Source organism: Bos indicus, chromosome 11 (assembly GCF_029378745.1).
Source record: "Bos indicus isolate NIAB-ARS_2022 breed Sahiwal x Tharparkar chromosome 11, NIAB-ARS_B.indTharparkar_mat_pri_1.0, whole genome shotgun sequence".
NCBI classification, from domain to species: domain Eukaryota; kingdom Metazoa; phylum Chordata; class Mammalia; order Artiodactyla; family Bovidae; genus Bos; species Bos indicus.
In genome coordinates this window covers 10,804,954-10,824,059 of record NC_091770.1, presented here as the reverse complement: position 1 = coordinate 10,824,059, position 19,106 = coordinate 10,804,954, and the positions used below count along the sequence as shown (strand labels likewise).

At 39.7% G+C, this 19,106-nt stretch overlaps 1 protein-coding gene across 6 annotated transcripts in view; it reads left to right on the top strand.

Moving 5' to 3' along the window:
• Positions 1-19,089, top strand: part of ALMS1 (ALMS1 centrosome and basal body associated protein) — a 190,545-nt gene extending 171,456 nt beyond the window's left edge. For all 6 annotated transcript variants that reach the window (XM_019969922.2, XM_019969923.2, XM_019969921.2 and 3 more), the window contains 7 exons: positions 6,509-6,626; positions 8,661-8,864; positions 9,303-9,532; positions 10,254-10,437; positions 14,437-14,500; positions 17,424-17,523; positions 18,736-19,089. In XM_019969922.2, coding sequence (XP_019825481.2) covers positions 6,509-6,626; positions 8,661-8,864; positions 9,303-9,532; positions 10,254-10,437; positions 14,437-14,500; positions 17,424-17,523; positions 18,736-18,780 — 945 coding nt within the window. In that variant the 3' untranslated portion in view covers positions 18,781-19,089. The remainder of the gene's footprint in view (positions 1-6,508; positions 6,627-8,660; positions 8,865-9,302; positions 9,533-10,253; positions 10,438-14,436; positions 14,501-17,423; positions 17,524-18,735) is intronic.
• The last annotated feature ends 17 nt before the right edge of the window (positions 19,090-19,106 follow it).

The window sequence follows — 19,106 nt, the reverse complement described above, 5'->3', positions numbered from 1 at the left end:
GCATTATCCAGGTTCATTACGTCTCTGCAATCTTTATTCATTTTTGTATGAAAAGAAATTTTCTGAGGACCTTTCTGCAGGCACAATACATTTTAGGGGACAGGATATTTTATAGTTATCATCTACCATACTTGCAGAAATAATTGACCAGTTCTGATTTTCTAATGGTAAGTAATAGTTCTCAGCTGAGTTCTGCTTAAGATTTAATCTTGCCTCTCAGAATTAAATCTATGTCAAAATGTTATTTTGAGGGCACACACTTTGTGTCATCTTTTACTGGTTAATAAGTTTTAGTATTGAATTGACAGTTGCCAGTTTGAGCTGCACATATCTAAAAACTTTTCACAAGAAAGGCTGTCTTTGGGTGCTATTGACTGTATTTCTGATTTTGACTCTGCTTTATCAACGTATATCTCTGGTACTAGAGTAGTTATAAATGAATTAGCGTAAATCCATTACTCTGAAAGAAAAGTATCTCAGCAGGCACCTTGCTGGCAGAAGGTCAACGATAACAATCTTCATACGTGAAGAATAGCCGTAGAAGGTCGTGTAAGAAAACATAGACTTTTTCCTACATTTGATACATTTTCCTAAGCTCAGTTTCCACCTGAAAAGCAATTACTTGAAAACCTTTTTTTTCTGGGTCTATCTGATGGTGTGTCTGATCAATGAATATGGGAATGAATTTCACCTAGATTTTAGTTAAGAAGTACAACAAAAAACCTGAAACATCTCTGAGATGGTGGCAGTTTTTTCTTAGTTGTAATCAGGCATCAACAGGTGAGTTTACTCTTACAATAATAGAAATTAAAACAGAAGAAGCCAGCCAGTATGTATCTCCTTTCAACTCTGCAACAGAAAGCTTAAAAACCATGGTAGCTGGTAATGTCAGTTGACTTGTGGTCATTTAAATCTTTATGTGTAAGCCCAACTGCAGAGAACTGAGTGGGCTGATTCACCTCCAGGCCATGAGGGATGCTGAGACCACTATAGGAGCTGCCTAAGACTCTCCCTTGGACTAAGGAAGGTGGGTTATTGTGGGTTACCAACAGCGTCTGTAAATGAATTCAGCAAAAATTGCCTTCTATCTTGTGTTGGGTCCTCAGCACAGATTGTCAGACACAGTGCAAGGCTGCGAATTGTGATTCTTGTTTGAGGAAGTCAGCATGGCATGACTGCATCATTCTCACAGTTTGCACTTAGCTCTAGCCGTAGTGTGTATACAGTGCTGCCATATGTACAGTATTCAGCGCCCACATTTGTTAGGACTGTTCACTGTTACATGAAGATGACACTGTTGGTACCTTCCTTTGTTCTTGTAGCCCTGATTCAGTAACAGGAGATACAAGACCACCAAGCATGAGCAGCAATTTTTCTCCAAATAAAGATAAATCTTTATTCATAAACTGCTTGTATTTCAGTTTGCGTACACAAATATACACATTTTATAGCTTTCTTGAGATGTTTCACACGCCATAAAATTCACCTATTTTAAGTGTACAGTTCAGTGGGTTTTAGTATATACAGAGCTGTGCAACCATCATCCCAATTTTAAGGTGTTTTCAATACCTACCATATACACATTAGCAGTCACTTCTTCCAACTTCCTGCCCCTTCCCTGGCTATGTTACTAATCTGCTTTTTTTTCCTCTCTCTCTAGAGTTTTTCATTTTAAATATTTCGTGTAAATGGACATAATATGTGATCTTTTGTGACTGGCTTCTTTCACTTAATATTTTCAAAGTTCATCTATAGTGTAGCATGTATTCATTCCTTTGTATGACCAAATAATATTCCATTGTATGAGTATACATATTTCACTTAACTGTTCATTAGTTAATGGACATTTAGATTTCTTCCACTGTGGGGCTACTATCAACAGAGCTGCTGTGAACATCCATATACAAGTTTTTATGTGGACATAGCTTATATTTCTTTGGGGCATATGCCTACGAGTGGATAGACTCTGGGTCATATGGTAAGTCTATATTTAACCCTCTGAAGGACTGACTACCAGATTGTTATGCAAAGTATTGTTACCATTTTGCATTCTAAACATCAATATGTGAAGGTTCTCATTTCTCCACATCCTTGAAAACACTTGTTTTTGTCTAGCCTTTTGATTTTTACCACGCTAGAGAGTTAACTAGATATATCTTGTTGAGCAAGAATTTATTTTTAGACTATTTTCTATTTTTAAATGTTTACCTTTTTACAGACAGGAATGAACTTAATCAGAAAGATTTAAGTGGAAGCAGACACACATACCAAGACTCCTCATTTAATCAGATGTAAACACTTGTTCTTTCACACCCAGCGGTGCATACCATGCCCAGTCGTGTACTTTGGAAGTGCAGGAGGTCCTCAGACTCGTTCTTGGGAAGGACCATCCACACTTTGCTGCCTCTGCCCCATAAGGTGCTCCAGCCTCTGCTTCCACAGCTCCACCACTCACTCACTGCTCATTGGCATCTCATTTCATTTGTCTAGGCACTAGTTGGCAAAGGTTTTGAAAATTTAAAAAGATCCAAAATCTGCCTGTGTTAGATTTCCTGGCTCTGTTCCCAGTTCTCTCTGAAGGCACAGGAAAGAGATCTAATCTACTTCTCAGGTCCCCACTTCCTTCCCTGAAGTGTTTTTCTCTCAGGTCTTCACTCATTGAAGCAGTTCTCACAGGTCATCCTTTCTACTCCACTTTCCTAAGTTGGCAGCTTGTGGGTCTATTTGTTGATATCCTGTATTTAAACATGTCGCTTTGAATTACATATGGTGTGCCTCAGATAGTGACAGCAGATTTATCATCCTCCTCTCTGTAAACTAAACGGGTAAAGCATCTGCCTGCAATGCGGGAGACCCGAGTTCGATCCCTGGATTGGGAAGATCCTGTGGAGAAGGAAATGGCAACCCACTCCAGTACTCTTGCCTGGAAAATCCCACGGATGGAGGAGCCTGGTAGGCTACAGTCCATGGGGTTGCAGAGTCGGACACGACTGAGCAACTTCAATTTTCACTTTCTGTAAACTAGAACACTTCTATGGCCTAACATATGCTTTACTCCTATTGACTCATCAAAGCCATTAAACCTTTATTGCCACACTTCCTTATTTTTGTTTAATTTATTCTCATTTTTTAAACTGATAATACAATCACATGGTACAAAATTTAAAATACATTAAGTATTTGATAAAGTCTCTTCCCTCTCCTGTTCCCCAGGCACCCATCTTTTCAGAGTTACTCAGTATTACTAGTTCTTGCATATCTTTAGAGATTTTTAAACAGCTTTATTGAAGTAAGTTTACGGAGCTGTGCAGTCATCACCACAATTCAGCTTTAGAACACTTCTGTCACCCAGACAAGTCTCATACCTGTTTATAACCAATTCACATTCCCAGCCCAAGACAAACTCCCATATTCCTTTTTTCTGCATATTTCATATAAATGGAATTACGTAATAGCTAGTCTTTTGTATCTAGCTTCTTACAGATATTTTCAGGATTCACCTTACAGTATGTATCAGTACTCCTTTTTATTGCTGATTAGTATTGTGTGGCTCTACCACATTTTGTTTGTCTGATGGCCAGTTGGACATTTGCATTGTTTGATTGGGGGCGGATAATATGAATAATACTGCTACAAATATTTGTGTAGAAGTTTTTGTGTAGACACAAAAATTTTTATGTGGACTCATTTCTTTTGAGTATATACCTAGGAGTGGAATTGCTGGGTCATATGGTAAGTTTATGTTTAGTTTTTAAGAAAAATCCCAAAATGTTTTCCAAAGTAGCTGTATCATTTTGCATTCTCAGCAGCAGCTTGTGAAGGTTCCAGTTTCTCTGCTTCCCTGTCAGCACTTAGCACTGCACATCTTTTTGGTGATAGCCATCCTAGTGGGTGTAAAGTGGTGTCACACCGTGACTTTAGTTTGTTTCCTTCATGACTGATAGTGTTGAAATCTTTTCATATGTTTATTGGCCACTCTTACATCTTCTTTGGTAAAATATCTATTCAAATCTTTTGTCCATTCCACATACATGAAATATCTCACAACTTATTTAGGCCTTTAATTTCTCCCACCAAAGTTTTATAGTTTTCATTGTACAAGTCTTGCACTTCTGTTGTTAAATTTATTTGCTGATATTTCATTCTTGTTGATGCTACTGTGAATGGAGTTTGTTTCCTTAATTTTATTTTCAGATTGCACCTTGCTGGAATCCCATGGACAGAGGAGCCTGGTAGGCTGCAGTCCATGCTAAAGGTCGGACACGACTGAGCAACCTCACTTTCACTTTTCACTTTCATGCATTGGAGAAGGAAATGGCAACCCACTCCAGTGTTCTTGCCTGGAGAATCCCAGGGACGGGGGAGCCTGGTGGGCTGCCGTCTATGGGGTCACACAGAGTCGGACACGACTGAAGTGACTTAGCAGCAGCAGGATATAGAAATACAATTGACAAGAATATAGACATACAATTGATTTTTTATCTTCTTGACCTTATATTCCACAATCTGGCTAAACTTTTTTATTTGTTTTAATACTTTGTAGATTCCTTAGTATTTTCTACAGATAGCATCATGTCATCTGCAAATAAAAATTTTACTTCTTCCTTTCCAATCTGGGTTCTTTTATTTCACAGGTATTTTATACATAAAAGCAAGTAACTATATATTGCATATATTTTCTTCCCTTTTCACAAAAGTGGCAGCAAACTTTGCTTTTTGTATTTGACAATTAATATTGAAAGTCCATTTTAGTGTGTAAATTATTCTCCCCTTTTTTAAAAAACAGCTGCAGAAAAATTATAGTGTATTACCAGTCAGTCAAATCTTCCTCACCACACTTTCATACATATTGGTTTAACATGATCTTTGTCTCCTAATTTTATATTAGCTTTTTACATTTTTTGCATCTAAGTCATTTGTTCTTTGTAACACTTGCATAGTTTCAGGAATGCAGCTGTTCCCTTTTCTAGATGGGGAAACTGGCAACAGAGATTATGGCTTGCTCAAGAAGAGACAGCTAGTAAAGGGAAGATCTGAGACTGGTTTAGGTATTTGGACTCCAGACTCACGGCTTTTCTACTGTATCAAAGTTATTGCCATTCTTCCTGTCTGATGCATAAGGCTTTACAATTATCCCTTGTTTGATTTGGCCTATCATTCCTGTTATTATTAGGGATCCTGACAGCCCTTTAGTCCCTTCTGGATGTTTTATATGGGAAAGCTGGTTCCATCAGCTTATCCTTCAGCCCCTGTAACTCCATCTTGCCCTCAAGTATGCTATGAGAATTTTTGTTGTTTTATTCAAATTAGTTCTCTGCTATATATTTCTGATCTACCAGTTAAATGACCATATCTACCAGGAAAAAAAAGGCTAACCTGGCAGGGTTTTATTCTGCCTGCTTTAGTGAATCTTGGCTAAAATTTGCTGATCTTTTTTTTTTTAACCTGCATATACTTGCAAATAATCAAATTTGTTATCCATTCTGGAATTATGCAGGTCATCATTTTTAAAGCCTGCAGTTTGCTATGCTATTCTTTTTAAAAATTAATTTCCTGTCTCCAGACATTTAACATAGTTCCTCTGCTGCAGGATCTGTTGCAAGTTCCCTGAAGATCCTGAAATATAGTTTATCTAGCTCAGGGAAGGAGATGCTCTGTTCCCCTGAAATATAGTTTATCTAGCTCAGGGAAGGAGATGCTCTGTTTCCTTTCCTGACTTGGGCTTCAATTTACTCTACCAAACGTCCTTAATCAGACAAGCACCTGGCATTTATTCAAAATGTGGATGCCCAGACCCCTCACTTACAACATCCAATTCATTGTTCTGGGTTAGGACCCTTTCTCAGGAGAGTGTTCTGATGAACCAGTTTTAAGAAATACCATTTTATATCAAAATTTTTTTACTATATTTTGGTAATCTTTGTCATTCACAAACATTCCACCATCAGCTCCCTTCATTGCTCTACTTGCTCTGAATATAACTAAAAAACCTTTGGGGCTCAAATATTTAAGTGCTTTCTGCAATATTCCTCATATCCAGGACTTCTCATAGGGCCTTTAAGCTTTTGGGCATTTATTCTTGAATAAACACCTAAGTCGGATCTTATTGGAAAGCACTCTCTGCAGTTCACCACTCAGCCTCTTTAGTTATCCTCTGCCCTCTTTCTTACCAGTTTTGTGGTAGTGTCACTTCAGAATTTCATTCTCACACCAGGCTAATCTTTGTCTAGCACCCTCTTCAGAGTGTTTTCAAGTCCTGGGAACACACCCAGTCTTGTCTTAGCTTCTTGAAACAGCTTGAGCCCTTATATCTAACTACAGCGTCCACCTCTCTATCACAAAATATGGAGTAGTGTGTTCACATTGCTGCAAGCTTCCTGGCAATGTCATCTCAGCCATTTGAACTGGATTGGAAAGGGCTCTTGGTAACTTGTATATTTTCTTATTCTGTAGGTAACTATGCCTTTGACCACAAGTAGTGATAACAGGATCTCTTTTGTTTTTCCAGGTGACGGACCATGTCTCTTCTGACTCTGTTTCATCTTCTACCAGTAGTTTTTGGAGCTCGAACTCTACCCTTTGCAACAAGCAAAATACACATATGTTAAATAAGGGCGTACAAGCAGGTAAATTAAACATTTTCATTGAAATATTAATATAAGTAGCTCTTAAACCTGTGATAAGACACTCACCTCACTCACAATAAAAGAAATGAAGATTAAAAATGTACTCAAGTATATTCTCTGGTGGTCCAGTGGTTAAGAATCTGCCTTGCAGTGCAGGGAACATGGGTTCGATCACTGCCCGGGGATCTGAGATCCCACGTGCTGCAGGGCAGCTATTGAGGTGGCTCACCACAATTAAAACTTGGCACAGCCAAAAAGAAATACATAAGTAAATTTTTTTAATTAACAAAAAATATATACTCAAATGCCATTTGTCACCTATCAGACAAAAATTTAAATTTGATAGCAAGTTTGTGGGCAGGCATGTATGGAAATAGGTACATTGTAGGAGGTGTATAAGTTGGGAGTGCAATCCTTATGACTAACAACTTGGCAGTTTCTATCAAAATTACTTTGACCCAACACTTTTACTTTTGGAGTTTAGCCTATAGATATGTGGTGCAAATGTATAAAATGACAAATAGTTAATGACAGAATTAACCTCTGAAGTATTGTTTTATTATAAGCATTAAAGTAAAATCAACTTAGATGTCCATCAGTAGCTAAATTGTTAAATAAATTATTGTATATCCATATAATGAAGTCTTTGGAGAAGGAAATGATAACCCCCTCCAGTATTCTTGTCTGGAGAATCCCATGGACCAAGGAGCCTGGTGGGCTACAGTCCATGGGGTTGCAAAAGAGTTGGACGCAACTGAGTGACTAACATAATGAAGTCCTACATAGTATGAAGAAGCTTTTGCTACTAATGTGTCAAGATCCCCAAGATACATAATTAAAAAAAAAAGCAAAGTACAGAATTGTATGTAGCATGCTACTACATGTATTTGAAAAATGAAGAGAATTGCTTGAATGTGTGCAAAAATCCTCTGGAATCACAGGGTTATAAACTTAATGGAGAACAGGAATGGGAAGGAGGCTTTCACTTTATGACTTCCTATATCTTTTGATATTATAAAACAGAAGTAAACCTGCCTCTTGATTATTTTTCCCTTCAAGTCATGTCTTTACATCTGTTAACCTCTTCCTTACCTTGGTTGACTGCATTTACTGTCCTTCTTACTTGGGATCAGAACTGAAATCTTTTTCCCAGTGAATCCATATTAGTAGTTCTTTCCCTCTAATATCTAAACTGACAGAAGTGAACTCCTCCCACAGACACACACATCTCCATCTCTCTACCTTCATCTTCCTTCTCTTCTCTCTCTCAAAGCCTTTTACCCCACCCAAGAGGAGTCAGTAGCCTGCGGTTTGGAAACCTTAAAATTTTTTTAATTTACTGAAGTGGAATAAAAAAAAAACTTAACTCTAGTGGTAATAGTTTAGGCAGCAGTGAAACTACCATTCTTTATGCAGACATCATAATAAGAAAAAGATGTATATCACTTATCATAGTTTAGGATTCTTTCTGATGGCAATAAGAGAAAATACAACTTAAATTTGTTCTTAAAAATAAGATATCTCACATATTTGAAATTACAATAAAACTTTGAAGACGCTTGATGTAGTAAATCAAATAATGTGATTCCAAAACGGTTTATATCACCTTTCAACTCTGCTTGCATTGTCTTTTTGCTTATACTCATTCAGAGCACTGTCTTCAACAAATATTTGTACATGATGATACTTGTTAAAAATGTGTCCCGATGATTGTTTTGAATATTTTACCAGATTTATTTATTTACTTTTTCTTTTGGCCACACTGCACAGCATGTGGGATCTTAGATCCTTGACCAGGAATCAAACCCGTGCCCACTGTTGTGGAAGCATTGAACCCTAACCACTGGCCCACTCGGGAATTCCCTATTTTACCAGATGTAGTTATGAAGATGATAGATCTCAATACTTTTTCTTTGCAGAATAGAAAATAAATGATTAAAATTTTCTTTTTAAGTTTTCATTTACTGACTTAAATGCATCTTCCAACTAAATCTCAAGGCTTTTCTCAGAGAGGTCTGTGATCTTCACCCTCAGGTAACTTGGAGATTGTGAGTGGTGTCAGAAAAAACACTCGAGATGTTGGAATGACTTTCCCAACTCCAAGTTCTAGTGAGGCTAGAGTAGAAGAGGACAGTGATGTGACTTCTTGGTCAGAAGAAAAAATAGAAGAGAAGAGGCTCCTTACCAGTTATCTTGGGGACAAAAAGTTAAAGAAGAACAAGAAGACCTGCTGTGAAGGTCAGTTTCTAAGTCCTGCTTTCTTAGTAGAAAAACGTGAATTTCTGTTCTCTTGCAACACTAGGATTCTTCATTTCTAAACAACTTAATGTTGACCACTCAGCACCGCCTTGGCACATTTTCAAAGTACAGTCATCTCTCTATATCTGGAGGGGCTTAGATTGAGAACCCCTCCTGAATACCAAAGGCTATGGATGCTCAGGTCTTTTATATAAAACGACCTAGCACTGTCCCCCAGATGCAAGGATTCTGCATGCGTGTATACAGAGGGCTGACTGTATTTAATGCTGCAGTTAGAGTCTATATACCTGCACTAAGCAGACTCTAGGGCATTTTGCTGGCCCCTGACAGCTGATTCCCTGAGAGCCTATATTATGCATATGTTTCTGATGAGAAAAATGAAAAATCTTTTTTCTTTCTTAAAAATATCTCCTATAGGAGTTTCATGGTTTGTTCCTGTGGAAAATATGAAGTCTGGTCCTAAGAAGGAAAATATGCCCAAGCTTCATGGCCCTGGTGTCTCCTGGTTTGCACCAATAACCAACACCAAACCTTGGAGGGAGCCACTGCGGGAACAGAACTGGCAGGGACAGCACATGGACAGCCACAGTTCTCTAGCTGGCCCAGGCAAAGAGCCGCTGAAGCCATTTGTGAGAGCAACCCTCCAGGTACAGTAAGGTTGAATTAATTTTAGCTGTATGTTTAAGGAGGAAGAAAGGGTAAACCTGTGACTTGGCATTCTGAAGTATAGTCATGTGACCCTTGTTTCGGGCACCTCCACAGTTCATCTGTTCTCACACTCATTAATCAAAGGCTGCCTTACTATTAGTAGTATAAATCACATATCACCCTCAGTATCTGAGAGGGGCAAGGCAATAGAAGGGAAGATGTTGTGTAGCTACTCATTGGGTTTTGTAGATAGATACCTGCATGGGGAGTGTAGTAGAGGCCTGATGTTTGCATCAGGCTTATGTTTGTTCCTCCATTTATATAACTCCTATTTCTACTTAGCACAGGGTTTAAAAGGCACCAAGTCTCTTTTTTATAAATACTTGGGACCCAAAGAAAATGTTATTTAATGATGTATTTCTTTGAAGGGAAATTTAAAATCACACAGTGAGCCAAACTTTATCCCATCCACATTGGGGAGAGTTGTAATTGCCATAATCTTAGTTCTTGTTTATTCCAAAGGCATTTCTTTGATCCCTCTGATTTTCCTACTGGAATTCTCCTACTCAGGGAGTTGTTCGATCATCCTTCAGCTCTAGGTATTTTCTGTAAGTTACAAATAGGCTTTCCAAACCTGCTGGGCAGGTACTGTTTTTGTAGGCCTTTGGAGAAAAGACTGCATCATTAATATGAGGTTGGGGGGCTTTTTCTTCTCCTCAGGAATCACTTCAGCTTCACAGACCGGACTTCATCTCCCGCTCTGGGGAGCGGATAAAGCGCCTGAAGTTAATAGTCCAGGAGAGGAAGCTGCAGAATATGTTACAGAGTGAGCGGGAGGCACTGTTCAACACCGTGCAGGAATGGCAGGGCTACCGGGACCCCGTGCACCTGCTCCGTAAGAGAGGTACACTCTGCCTGTTCACTTTCCTGTTACTTGGTAGAGAGGGCAAGGTCTGCTTCATGCAAGGCAGCACTGCTCAATGCCAGGCCAGTTACAGTTCAGAAAGTGACTTTTTGCTTGTTGAGACTCAAATCTCCTTACATAACAGAACCTGCCTAATTAAGCTCTCAGCACTTCCATGATCCAGAAAAGCACAGTTAATCTTGCCCTGTCACTACATCTTAAAAATGAGAGTGTGCAGTGAGAATGGGCACTTGGCTTGCAGAATCTTAGTTCCCTGACCACGGATTGAACCCAGGTCCCCGGCAGTGAAAATGTGGAGTCCTAACTACTGTACCACCAGGGAATTCCTGAGAATAATGTTTTTAAAAACCAGCTCTGTCACCATGAACAAGTTAGTTCCAAAAGTATAATGTTTTGACGGGGCTTGCTTCCCTCAAAGGGTAATAATAAATACTTACAGAGCTCTTGTGTTTTGCTCAGACATTATTCTTATTTAATGTTTATAACACTTCTATGGGGTGGATACTATTAACATCCCTGTTTCACAAATAAGAAAACTGAGGCAAAGAGAGATTAAGTACCTTGCCCAAACGGATTTGAACCCAGGTGGGCTGGTGCTAGACTCTGTGCTCGTAACAATTATGCTAGATGTAATATCTCAATAAAATAATATGCCAAAGCTGTGAACACTGTAAAGTACTCCCTAATGCTTTAATCACTGCCTTACCTGTAAACAGGTCAGTGTTTCAATTCTCACTGCTTAGTCTGTGCCACAGCATTGTGTCTTCAGGAGCCTTAGGCCGCTGTCATAGTCATCATCGTCTAACCCTGGCTTTGCCGTTGCTCACCAGCCTGCACTGCCAGCTCAGGGTAGGGGCACAAAGCCCTAGCTGCTCCCTCTCAGTTCCTGAGCAACACACTCTTCCTTCTTAAGACACAATCCTCTGTTACCAATCCCCTAAGGGTCAGGATCCCCTCAATGGATCCTTTGCCCAGAGTCACAGTTGTCAATTGAATGAGACCAGGCTCAGCATAGCAGAACATTAGCTGATCACGGAATGGAGAACGGAGAGCTCATGTTTTTGTTTGTTTTCTCCTTTAAAGATTTTTGTGATGTGAACCATTTTTAAAATCTTTATTGAATTCATTACAATATTGCTTCTGTTTTATGTTTTGGTTTTTGGCCGAGAGGCATGTGGGATCTTAGCTCCCCAACCGGAGATTGAACTTCATCCCCTGCACTGGAAGGTGAAGTCTTAACCACTGGGCTGCCAGGGAAGTCCCAGTAGAGCTCGTGTTCTAAAGAGAAGCGGAGTAAGGGAATTGAGGATTAGGAGGCAGATAGGTTGATTAGGGCTTGAGGAAAGGGGCGGAGATTTTCAGGGGCAGCCAGGGCATGCACAGTCCTCCATGGTCCTTTGCACATGGTAAAGATTGTGCCTCAGTTCAGTTCAGTCGCTCCATCCTGTCCAACTCTTTGCGACCCCATGAACCGCAGCATGCCAGACCTCCCTGTCCATCATCAGCTCCCACAGTCTTCCCACACTCGTGTGCATTGAGTCGGTGATGCCATCCAACTGTCTCCTCCTCTGTTGTCCCCTTCTCCTCCTGCCCTCAATCCCTCCCACCATCAGGATCTTTTCCAATGAGTCAGCTCTTCACATCAGGTGGCCAAAGTATTGGAGTTTCAGCTTCAACATCAGTCCTTCCAATGAACACCCAGGACTGATCTCCTTTAGGATGGACTGGTTGGATCTCCTTGCAGTCCAGTGGACTCTCAAGAGTCTTCTCCAACACCACAGTTCAAAAACAACAATTCTTTGGCACGCAGCTTTATATTCCAACTCTCACATCCATACATGACCACTGGAAAAACCATAGCTTTGACTAGACAGACCTTTGTTGGCAAAGTAATGTCTCTGCTTTTTAATATGCTGTCTAGGTTGGTCATAATTTTTTTCCTTCCAAGGAGTAAGTGTCTTTTAAATTCATGGCTGCAGTCACCATCCACAGTGATTTTGGAGCCCAAAAAATTAAAGTTAGCCACTGTTTCCACTGTTTCCCCATCTATTTGCCATGAAGTGATGGGACCGGATGCCATGATCTTAGTTTTCTGAATGTTGAGCTTTAAGCCAAATTTTCCCCTCCTCTTTCACTTTCATCAAGAGGCTCTTTAGTTCCTCTTCACTTTCTGCCATAAGGGTGGTGTCATCTGCATATCTGAGGTTATTGATATTTCTCCCAGCAATCTTCATTCCAGCTTGTGCTTCCTCCAGCCCAGCGTTTCTCATGATGTACTCTGCATATAAGTTAAATAAGCAGGGTGACAATATACAGCCTTGACGTACTCCTTTTCCTATTTGGAACCAGTCTGTTCTATGTCCAGTTCTAACTATTGCATCCTGACCTGCATACAGGTTTCTCAAGAGGCAGGTCAGGTGGTCTGGTATTCCCATCCCTTTCAGAATTTTCCAGTTTATTGTGATCCACACAGTCAAAGGCTTTGGCATAGTCAATAAAGCAGAAGTAGATGTTTTTCTGGAACTCTCTTTTTCGATGATCCAGTGGATGTTGGCTATTTGATCTCTGGTTCCTCTGCCTTTTCTAAAACCAGCTTGAACATCTGGAAGTTCACGGTTCACATATTGCTGAAGCCTGGCTTGGAAAATTTTGAGCATTACTTTACTAGCATGTGAGATGAGTGCAATTGTGCAGTAGTTTGAGCATTCTTTGGCATTGGCTTTCTTTGGGATTGGAATGAAAACTGACCTTTTCCAGTCCTGTGGCCACTGCTGAGTTTTCTGAATTTCTTGACATATTGAGTTGCAGCACTTTCACAGCATCATCTTTTAGGATTTGAAATAGCTCAAGTGTAATTCCATCCCCTCCACTAGCTTTGTTCGTAGTGATGGTTTCTAAGGCCCACTTGACTTCACACTCCAGGATGTCTGGCTCTAGGTGAGTGATCACACCATCGTGATTAACTGGGTCATGAAGGTCTTTTTTGTACAGTTCTTCTGTGTATTCTTGCCACCTCTTCTTAATATCTTCTGCTTCTGTCAGTTCCATACCATTTCTGTACTTTATTGAGCCCGTCTTTGCATGAAATGTTCCCTTAGTATCTCTACTTTTCTCGAAGAGATCTCTAGTCTTTCCCACTCTATTGTTTTCCCCTATTTCTTTGCACTGATCATGAGGAAGGCTTTCTTATCTCTCCTTGCTATTCTTTGGAACTTTGTGCCTAGCAGAGTACAAATGCCCCCTTTGGACAGAGACCTTAGCATGAAGCAAAAGTCACTTTTGAACACTTCCAGGTTGCATCCACGCAGGCTTGTTCTTGTGGTCAAGTCAGAAATGGTTTGGGGCAGTTGACCACTATATATCTCTCAAAACATGTATCTCCCAAAGCACAGCTGCAAAACATCTCTGCCAAATGCCAGGTGCTTTTGAAATGAACACAGAGATAAATCAGGTCAAATGTCCAGCTCTCAGGGTCTGGTATGGAAACAGGTCCACAGTTTTTAGGTGTGGTTTGGTGATACCACTTGATACTCAACCATAAAAATGAATCAAATTTTGCCATTTGGAACAGCATGGAGTAATCTGGAGGTTATTATGCTTAGTGAATTAAGTCAGACAAATACTGTATTATATCACTTGTATATGGAATCTAAAAAATACAACAAACTAAAGAATATAAGAAAAAAGAAACAGACTCACAGATACTGAGAACAAACTAGTGGTTATACTAGTGGGGAAAGGGAAGAGGAGAGGGTCAAGCTAGGGACTGGGGATTCAGACATAAGCAAGCTACAGGAAGGTATTGTATAGCACAGAGGATAGAGCCAATATTTTATAACTATAAACAGGGTATAGTTTTTAAAAATTGTGAATAACTATGTTGTACACCTTAAACTTACATAATACTGTAAATCAACTATACTTCACTTCAAAGAAAAAACGGCACAATCCACTAAAGAAATCTCTTCTCTTGCTTAGGCTTCCTGGCAGCCCAAAAGAAAAGGCCGGTTGGAAAGAAGGAAATGATTCAGAGGTCTAAACGGTAAGGCCAAAAGAATAAGTAACTATAAAAGTATAAATCAGGCCCCGAATGGTCAGGAGCTATAGCTTGGCCCAGAATAAAGGCATTATGCTCTAGTTACAACATTATGAGCAAATTAGCTATAAAAACAGTTTCTCACTTATGGTTCTAAAATGCAAATGAAAATTAGCAGATCATGGTATGGATGCCTCATATATAAAAAATACAAAGAGTGTACACCCCACTCCAGTACTCTTGCCTGGAAAATCCCATGGACGGAGGAGCCTGGTAGGCTGCCGTCCATGGGGTCGCTAGAGTCAGAGACAACTGAGCGACTTCACTTTCTCTTTTCACTTTCGTGCATTGGAGAAGGAAATGGCAACCCACTCCAGTGTTCTTGCATGGAGAATCCCAGGGACGGGGGAGCCTGGTGGGCTGCCGTCTACGGACACGACTGAAGTGACTTAGCAGCAGCAGCAGCCATGAATTTTTATGTTTTAGTCAGGCTTGTTTTTGTTAGAAACTTAAATAAAAATATTTTGAAATAAAAGTAAATACTTATTTGGGGCTCTTTTTCTAGGAATTGTATCCAATATAATAAGAGATAGATACAGCACATTAGGCTTGTAGCTAAATAAAGTTTGAAACTTGAAATAAAGTTTCAGAATCATGTGTACACTGCCACCATTTGTAGTCTTTTAAAAAAAGTATTTGTGTTTACATAGGTGCATATAGTGGGTTGGCAAAAATTCAGTATTTTCCAGAAGATGGCTCTAGCAGCACTTACTTGTCTTTAACTTCTTTCAAAACAGTTTTGTTAGGTTGTATTGTGACAACTGTCTGTCATATCAGAATGCATTTTAAAACTTATCAAAATTGGTGAATTTTTGTGTATCCATTTTAATATTGAAGATGGAAGAAAAAGCAAATTTTCAGTATATTATACTTTATTATTTCAAGAGGGATAAAAACACAGCTGAAGTGCAGAAAAAGATTTGTGCAATATATGGAGAAGGTGCTGTGACTTATCGAATGTATCAAAAGTAGTTTACAAAGTTTCATTTCATGCTGGAGATTTCTTGCTGGAAGTTCCACAGGTGATGGGATTGATCAGTTGAAGTTGATCTTGATCAAATTGAGACATTGAGAACAATCAACATTATACCTCAGCAGAGACAGCCAATGTATTCAGTATATCCAAATCAAATGTTGAGTCTTTAAAAACCATTTGCACCAGCTTGGTTATGTTAATCACTTTGATGTTTAGGTTCCACATAAGTTAAGCGAAAAAAACCTCCTTGACCATATTTCTGCATGTGATTCTCTATTAAACATAACAAAAACATTCTGTTTTTTAAAACAAATTGTGATGGGTGATCAAAAGTGGATACTGTACTATAATATGGAAAGGAAGTGATCATGGGGCAAGCAAAATGAACCACCAACCACAGCAAAGTCCAATCTTCATCCAAAGAAGGTGATGTTGTATATATGGTGGGATCGGAAGGGAGTCCTTTACTGTGAGCTGCTTCTCGAAAACTAAACAATTAATTCCAACAAGTGCTGCTCCCAATTAGACCAACTGAAAGCAACACTCGCGGAAAAGTGAGTCAGACTAATTCTGTTGAATCAGTCAACACAAAACACATAATCTTTCATCAGAATAACACAAGACTGCATGTTTCTTTGTTGACCAAGAAAAAACTGTTACAGTTTGGCTGGGAAGTTTTGATTCATCTGCCGTATTCCCCAGACATTGCACCTTCAGATTTACATTTATTCTGGTCTTTATAAAATTAATGGAAAATTTCTCAATTCCCTGGAAGACTGTGAAAGGCACCTGAAACAGTTTTTTGCTCAAAAAGATAAAGTTTTGGGAGGATGGAATTATGAAGTTGCCTGGAAAATGGCAGAAGATTGTAGAACAAAACAGTGAATACACTGTTCAACGAAGTTCTTAGTGAAAATGAAAAGCGTGTCTTTTATTCTCACTTTAAAACTGAAGGAACTTTTTGGCCAATGCAATGCTTCTTTTTCCCCAAATGGTTGATCATACTATATACAAAAGTTTGTAGCTTGTTTTATTTTGCTTAACACTATATTGTGAGTATTGTGAATGTTTTCCCATATTGTAAAAGCTATTTGAAACATTTCGTGCTTTGTAATAATTTTATTATAGTCCATAATTTATTTGTTTTCTTGTTGGAAATTTAGATTATTCCAGTTAAAGTGTATATATCAAATGCATCTTTGATCCTGTTCCTCAAAACATGGTTCTTTAAAATCAGTGGCATCCAATCCGTGATGGACAGAGCCCAAGATTTTCACTTGACTACGAGACCTTCACCCTATCTGTTTCCCTTGCACTGTCTCCATGAAACCTTGACTCCATTCTTACCAACACTCCCTTCTCCTCCCATCTCCTTTCTACTCCTAACTTCTTCAAGACCCACCTCAAACTTATTCCTTTTCGTCTTCATTGACCTCCTTCCGTCAGAATAAGTTTTTTCCATTTCCTATAACCCTGCGTAGCATTTTGTAGATATGACCCATTGTACTTTTTTTGCATTATTTTTCATCTTTAGAAGTATGGTAGTAATACGTAGTCGTTATGTTATATTGAAACCATACATTTGTGCATATAGAGTGCCAAGAAGTTCATCTGCACCCTTTATTCCACTCCTTTCCCAGAAGTGACCACTATCATCAGGATTTTATTATGTTTTTGTTTATCTGTATCTCTTCCCAGATCTTGAACACCCTAGGCCAGGGTTCTTTATGTCCAAGTGTCTAACAGGAAGCTGGGCCCACAACAGGCCCACAGCCTGTCTGAGGGACTGAGTGCCTAGAGAGTGGCAGAGCTTAGGAGATGTGGGGAGAAGTGATTGTGTGCCTCTGTGCTCAGTAACCTCACTGCTGTCTTTCCACCGGTACCATTTCTAAGGATTTATGAACAGCTTCCTGAAGTACAGAAAAAGAGAGAAGAAGAAAAGAGGAGATCAGAATATAAGTCGTACCGGCTGCGAGCCCAGCTGTATAAAAAGGTCAGTCGGTCCTAGAGCAGGATTGATGAGGTTTACCAGGGGAAAGAGAAATCGAGACCTGTTTGAATTAGCCGAATTTGGAGAGTGAACTTAAGCTAATAAATACATGTACCACCACTGAAATTTAGAAGACAAAAGCATCTGTAACTAGATTTCAAATCTGAAGATCTAAAAAGGCAAATCTAAAAACGGCTCCTTTCAGGGGCTTCGCTAGAGGTCCAGTGTGTTTGAGACTCTGTGCTCCCACTGTAGGGGCACAGGTTCAATCCCTGGTTGGGGACCAAGATCATGCATGCTGCGTGGTGTGGCCAAAAAAAAATTTTTTTTTAATTTTTTAAAATTATTCAGTAGATAAATAAGTCACCTTCCAGACACATTTGGAGTGAAACCGAATTTCATGCTTAGGTGTCCGTTTAGATGCCATGCTGGAAATCCCCACATCCTTCAGAATTGTTGGGCTTTCATTTGAGTCCCAAATGGTAGTTTTATGTCCCTTATAGGTAAATCATATACCATTAGAGCTTTTCAGATAAATTGGAAAATGTCCAAGTGTAGCATACAAGTCGGTAGTTTGGGGACGCGGGGCTTTGACGCCACCACCATTTCCTACCCATAGCCCCAGTAGAATCAATGGTGCTACAAGTCCCAGAACCTCACAGGCCAGGGGACTTGCTGCCAATTAATTCCTTGAGAAAGCAGATGGACCTGAAGGTCTAGGTCCTTCAGGTGTTCTCATTTCTTTCCCAACCCCCTTGTTTCACCCTCAGAGGACTCTGACAGTCAGGAACCGAGAGACGAGTTCGTGGGAGACCCATGTGGGACTGGAGAGCTGCTCCTGGAGCGTGCGCCGCGGCTCGGGCTGGGCTCCCTCAAGTGCGAGGCGCGGGCGCTGCTGCGCCGCGGGTGGTGCGCCAGCGTCCCGAGGCCAGGCTTCTCCTTGCGCTGTGTGTGAACTGACGGACGGATTAGTCTGTTAGGATTATATTAATGTAATGTTTCTGTGTAGACTATAACAGACTGTAGATAGGTCTTTCCTAAACACTTGAGGAAGTATTTTTTTACTATAATTACCATATCTTCTGAAGCTGGGAAAGATAAGGTTTGGGAGAACCACACTGGTCTCTTCAGCAGCACGTCTAGGGTGAGGAGTGGCTGTCTGCCTCTGATGGCAAGAATATCTAACTTCTTTCTTCCCTTTCTTTTCTTCCACAGAAAGTGACCAATCAACTCTTGGGGAGAAAAGTTCCTTGGGACTGAAATAAAGAGTATTTTCCTCAGCGCCTTGGAATTATATTTTATCAGCTTGGAGGAACGTAATCCTTACTTTTATGAGTCTGGTTTAATAAAGCTTGTCGTCCATGTGTAATGTAGAAATAGTTACCTTCTAAAGAGTCTTGGGTAGAATGACTAAGATTATTAATGGTTTAGGAGCAGTACTTTCTCCACAGTGGCCTTACCCACAAGGATATTTGTTACAATGATACTACCTTACTTCTAGCCAAGAGTAAGTCCCTTTTTGTATGTGTTTTTATAGAAAATAAATAACTTCTGATGACTCACAGTAAAGCAAGCAGCAGCAGGTT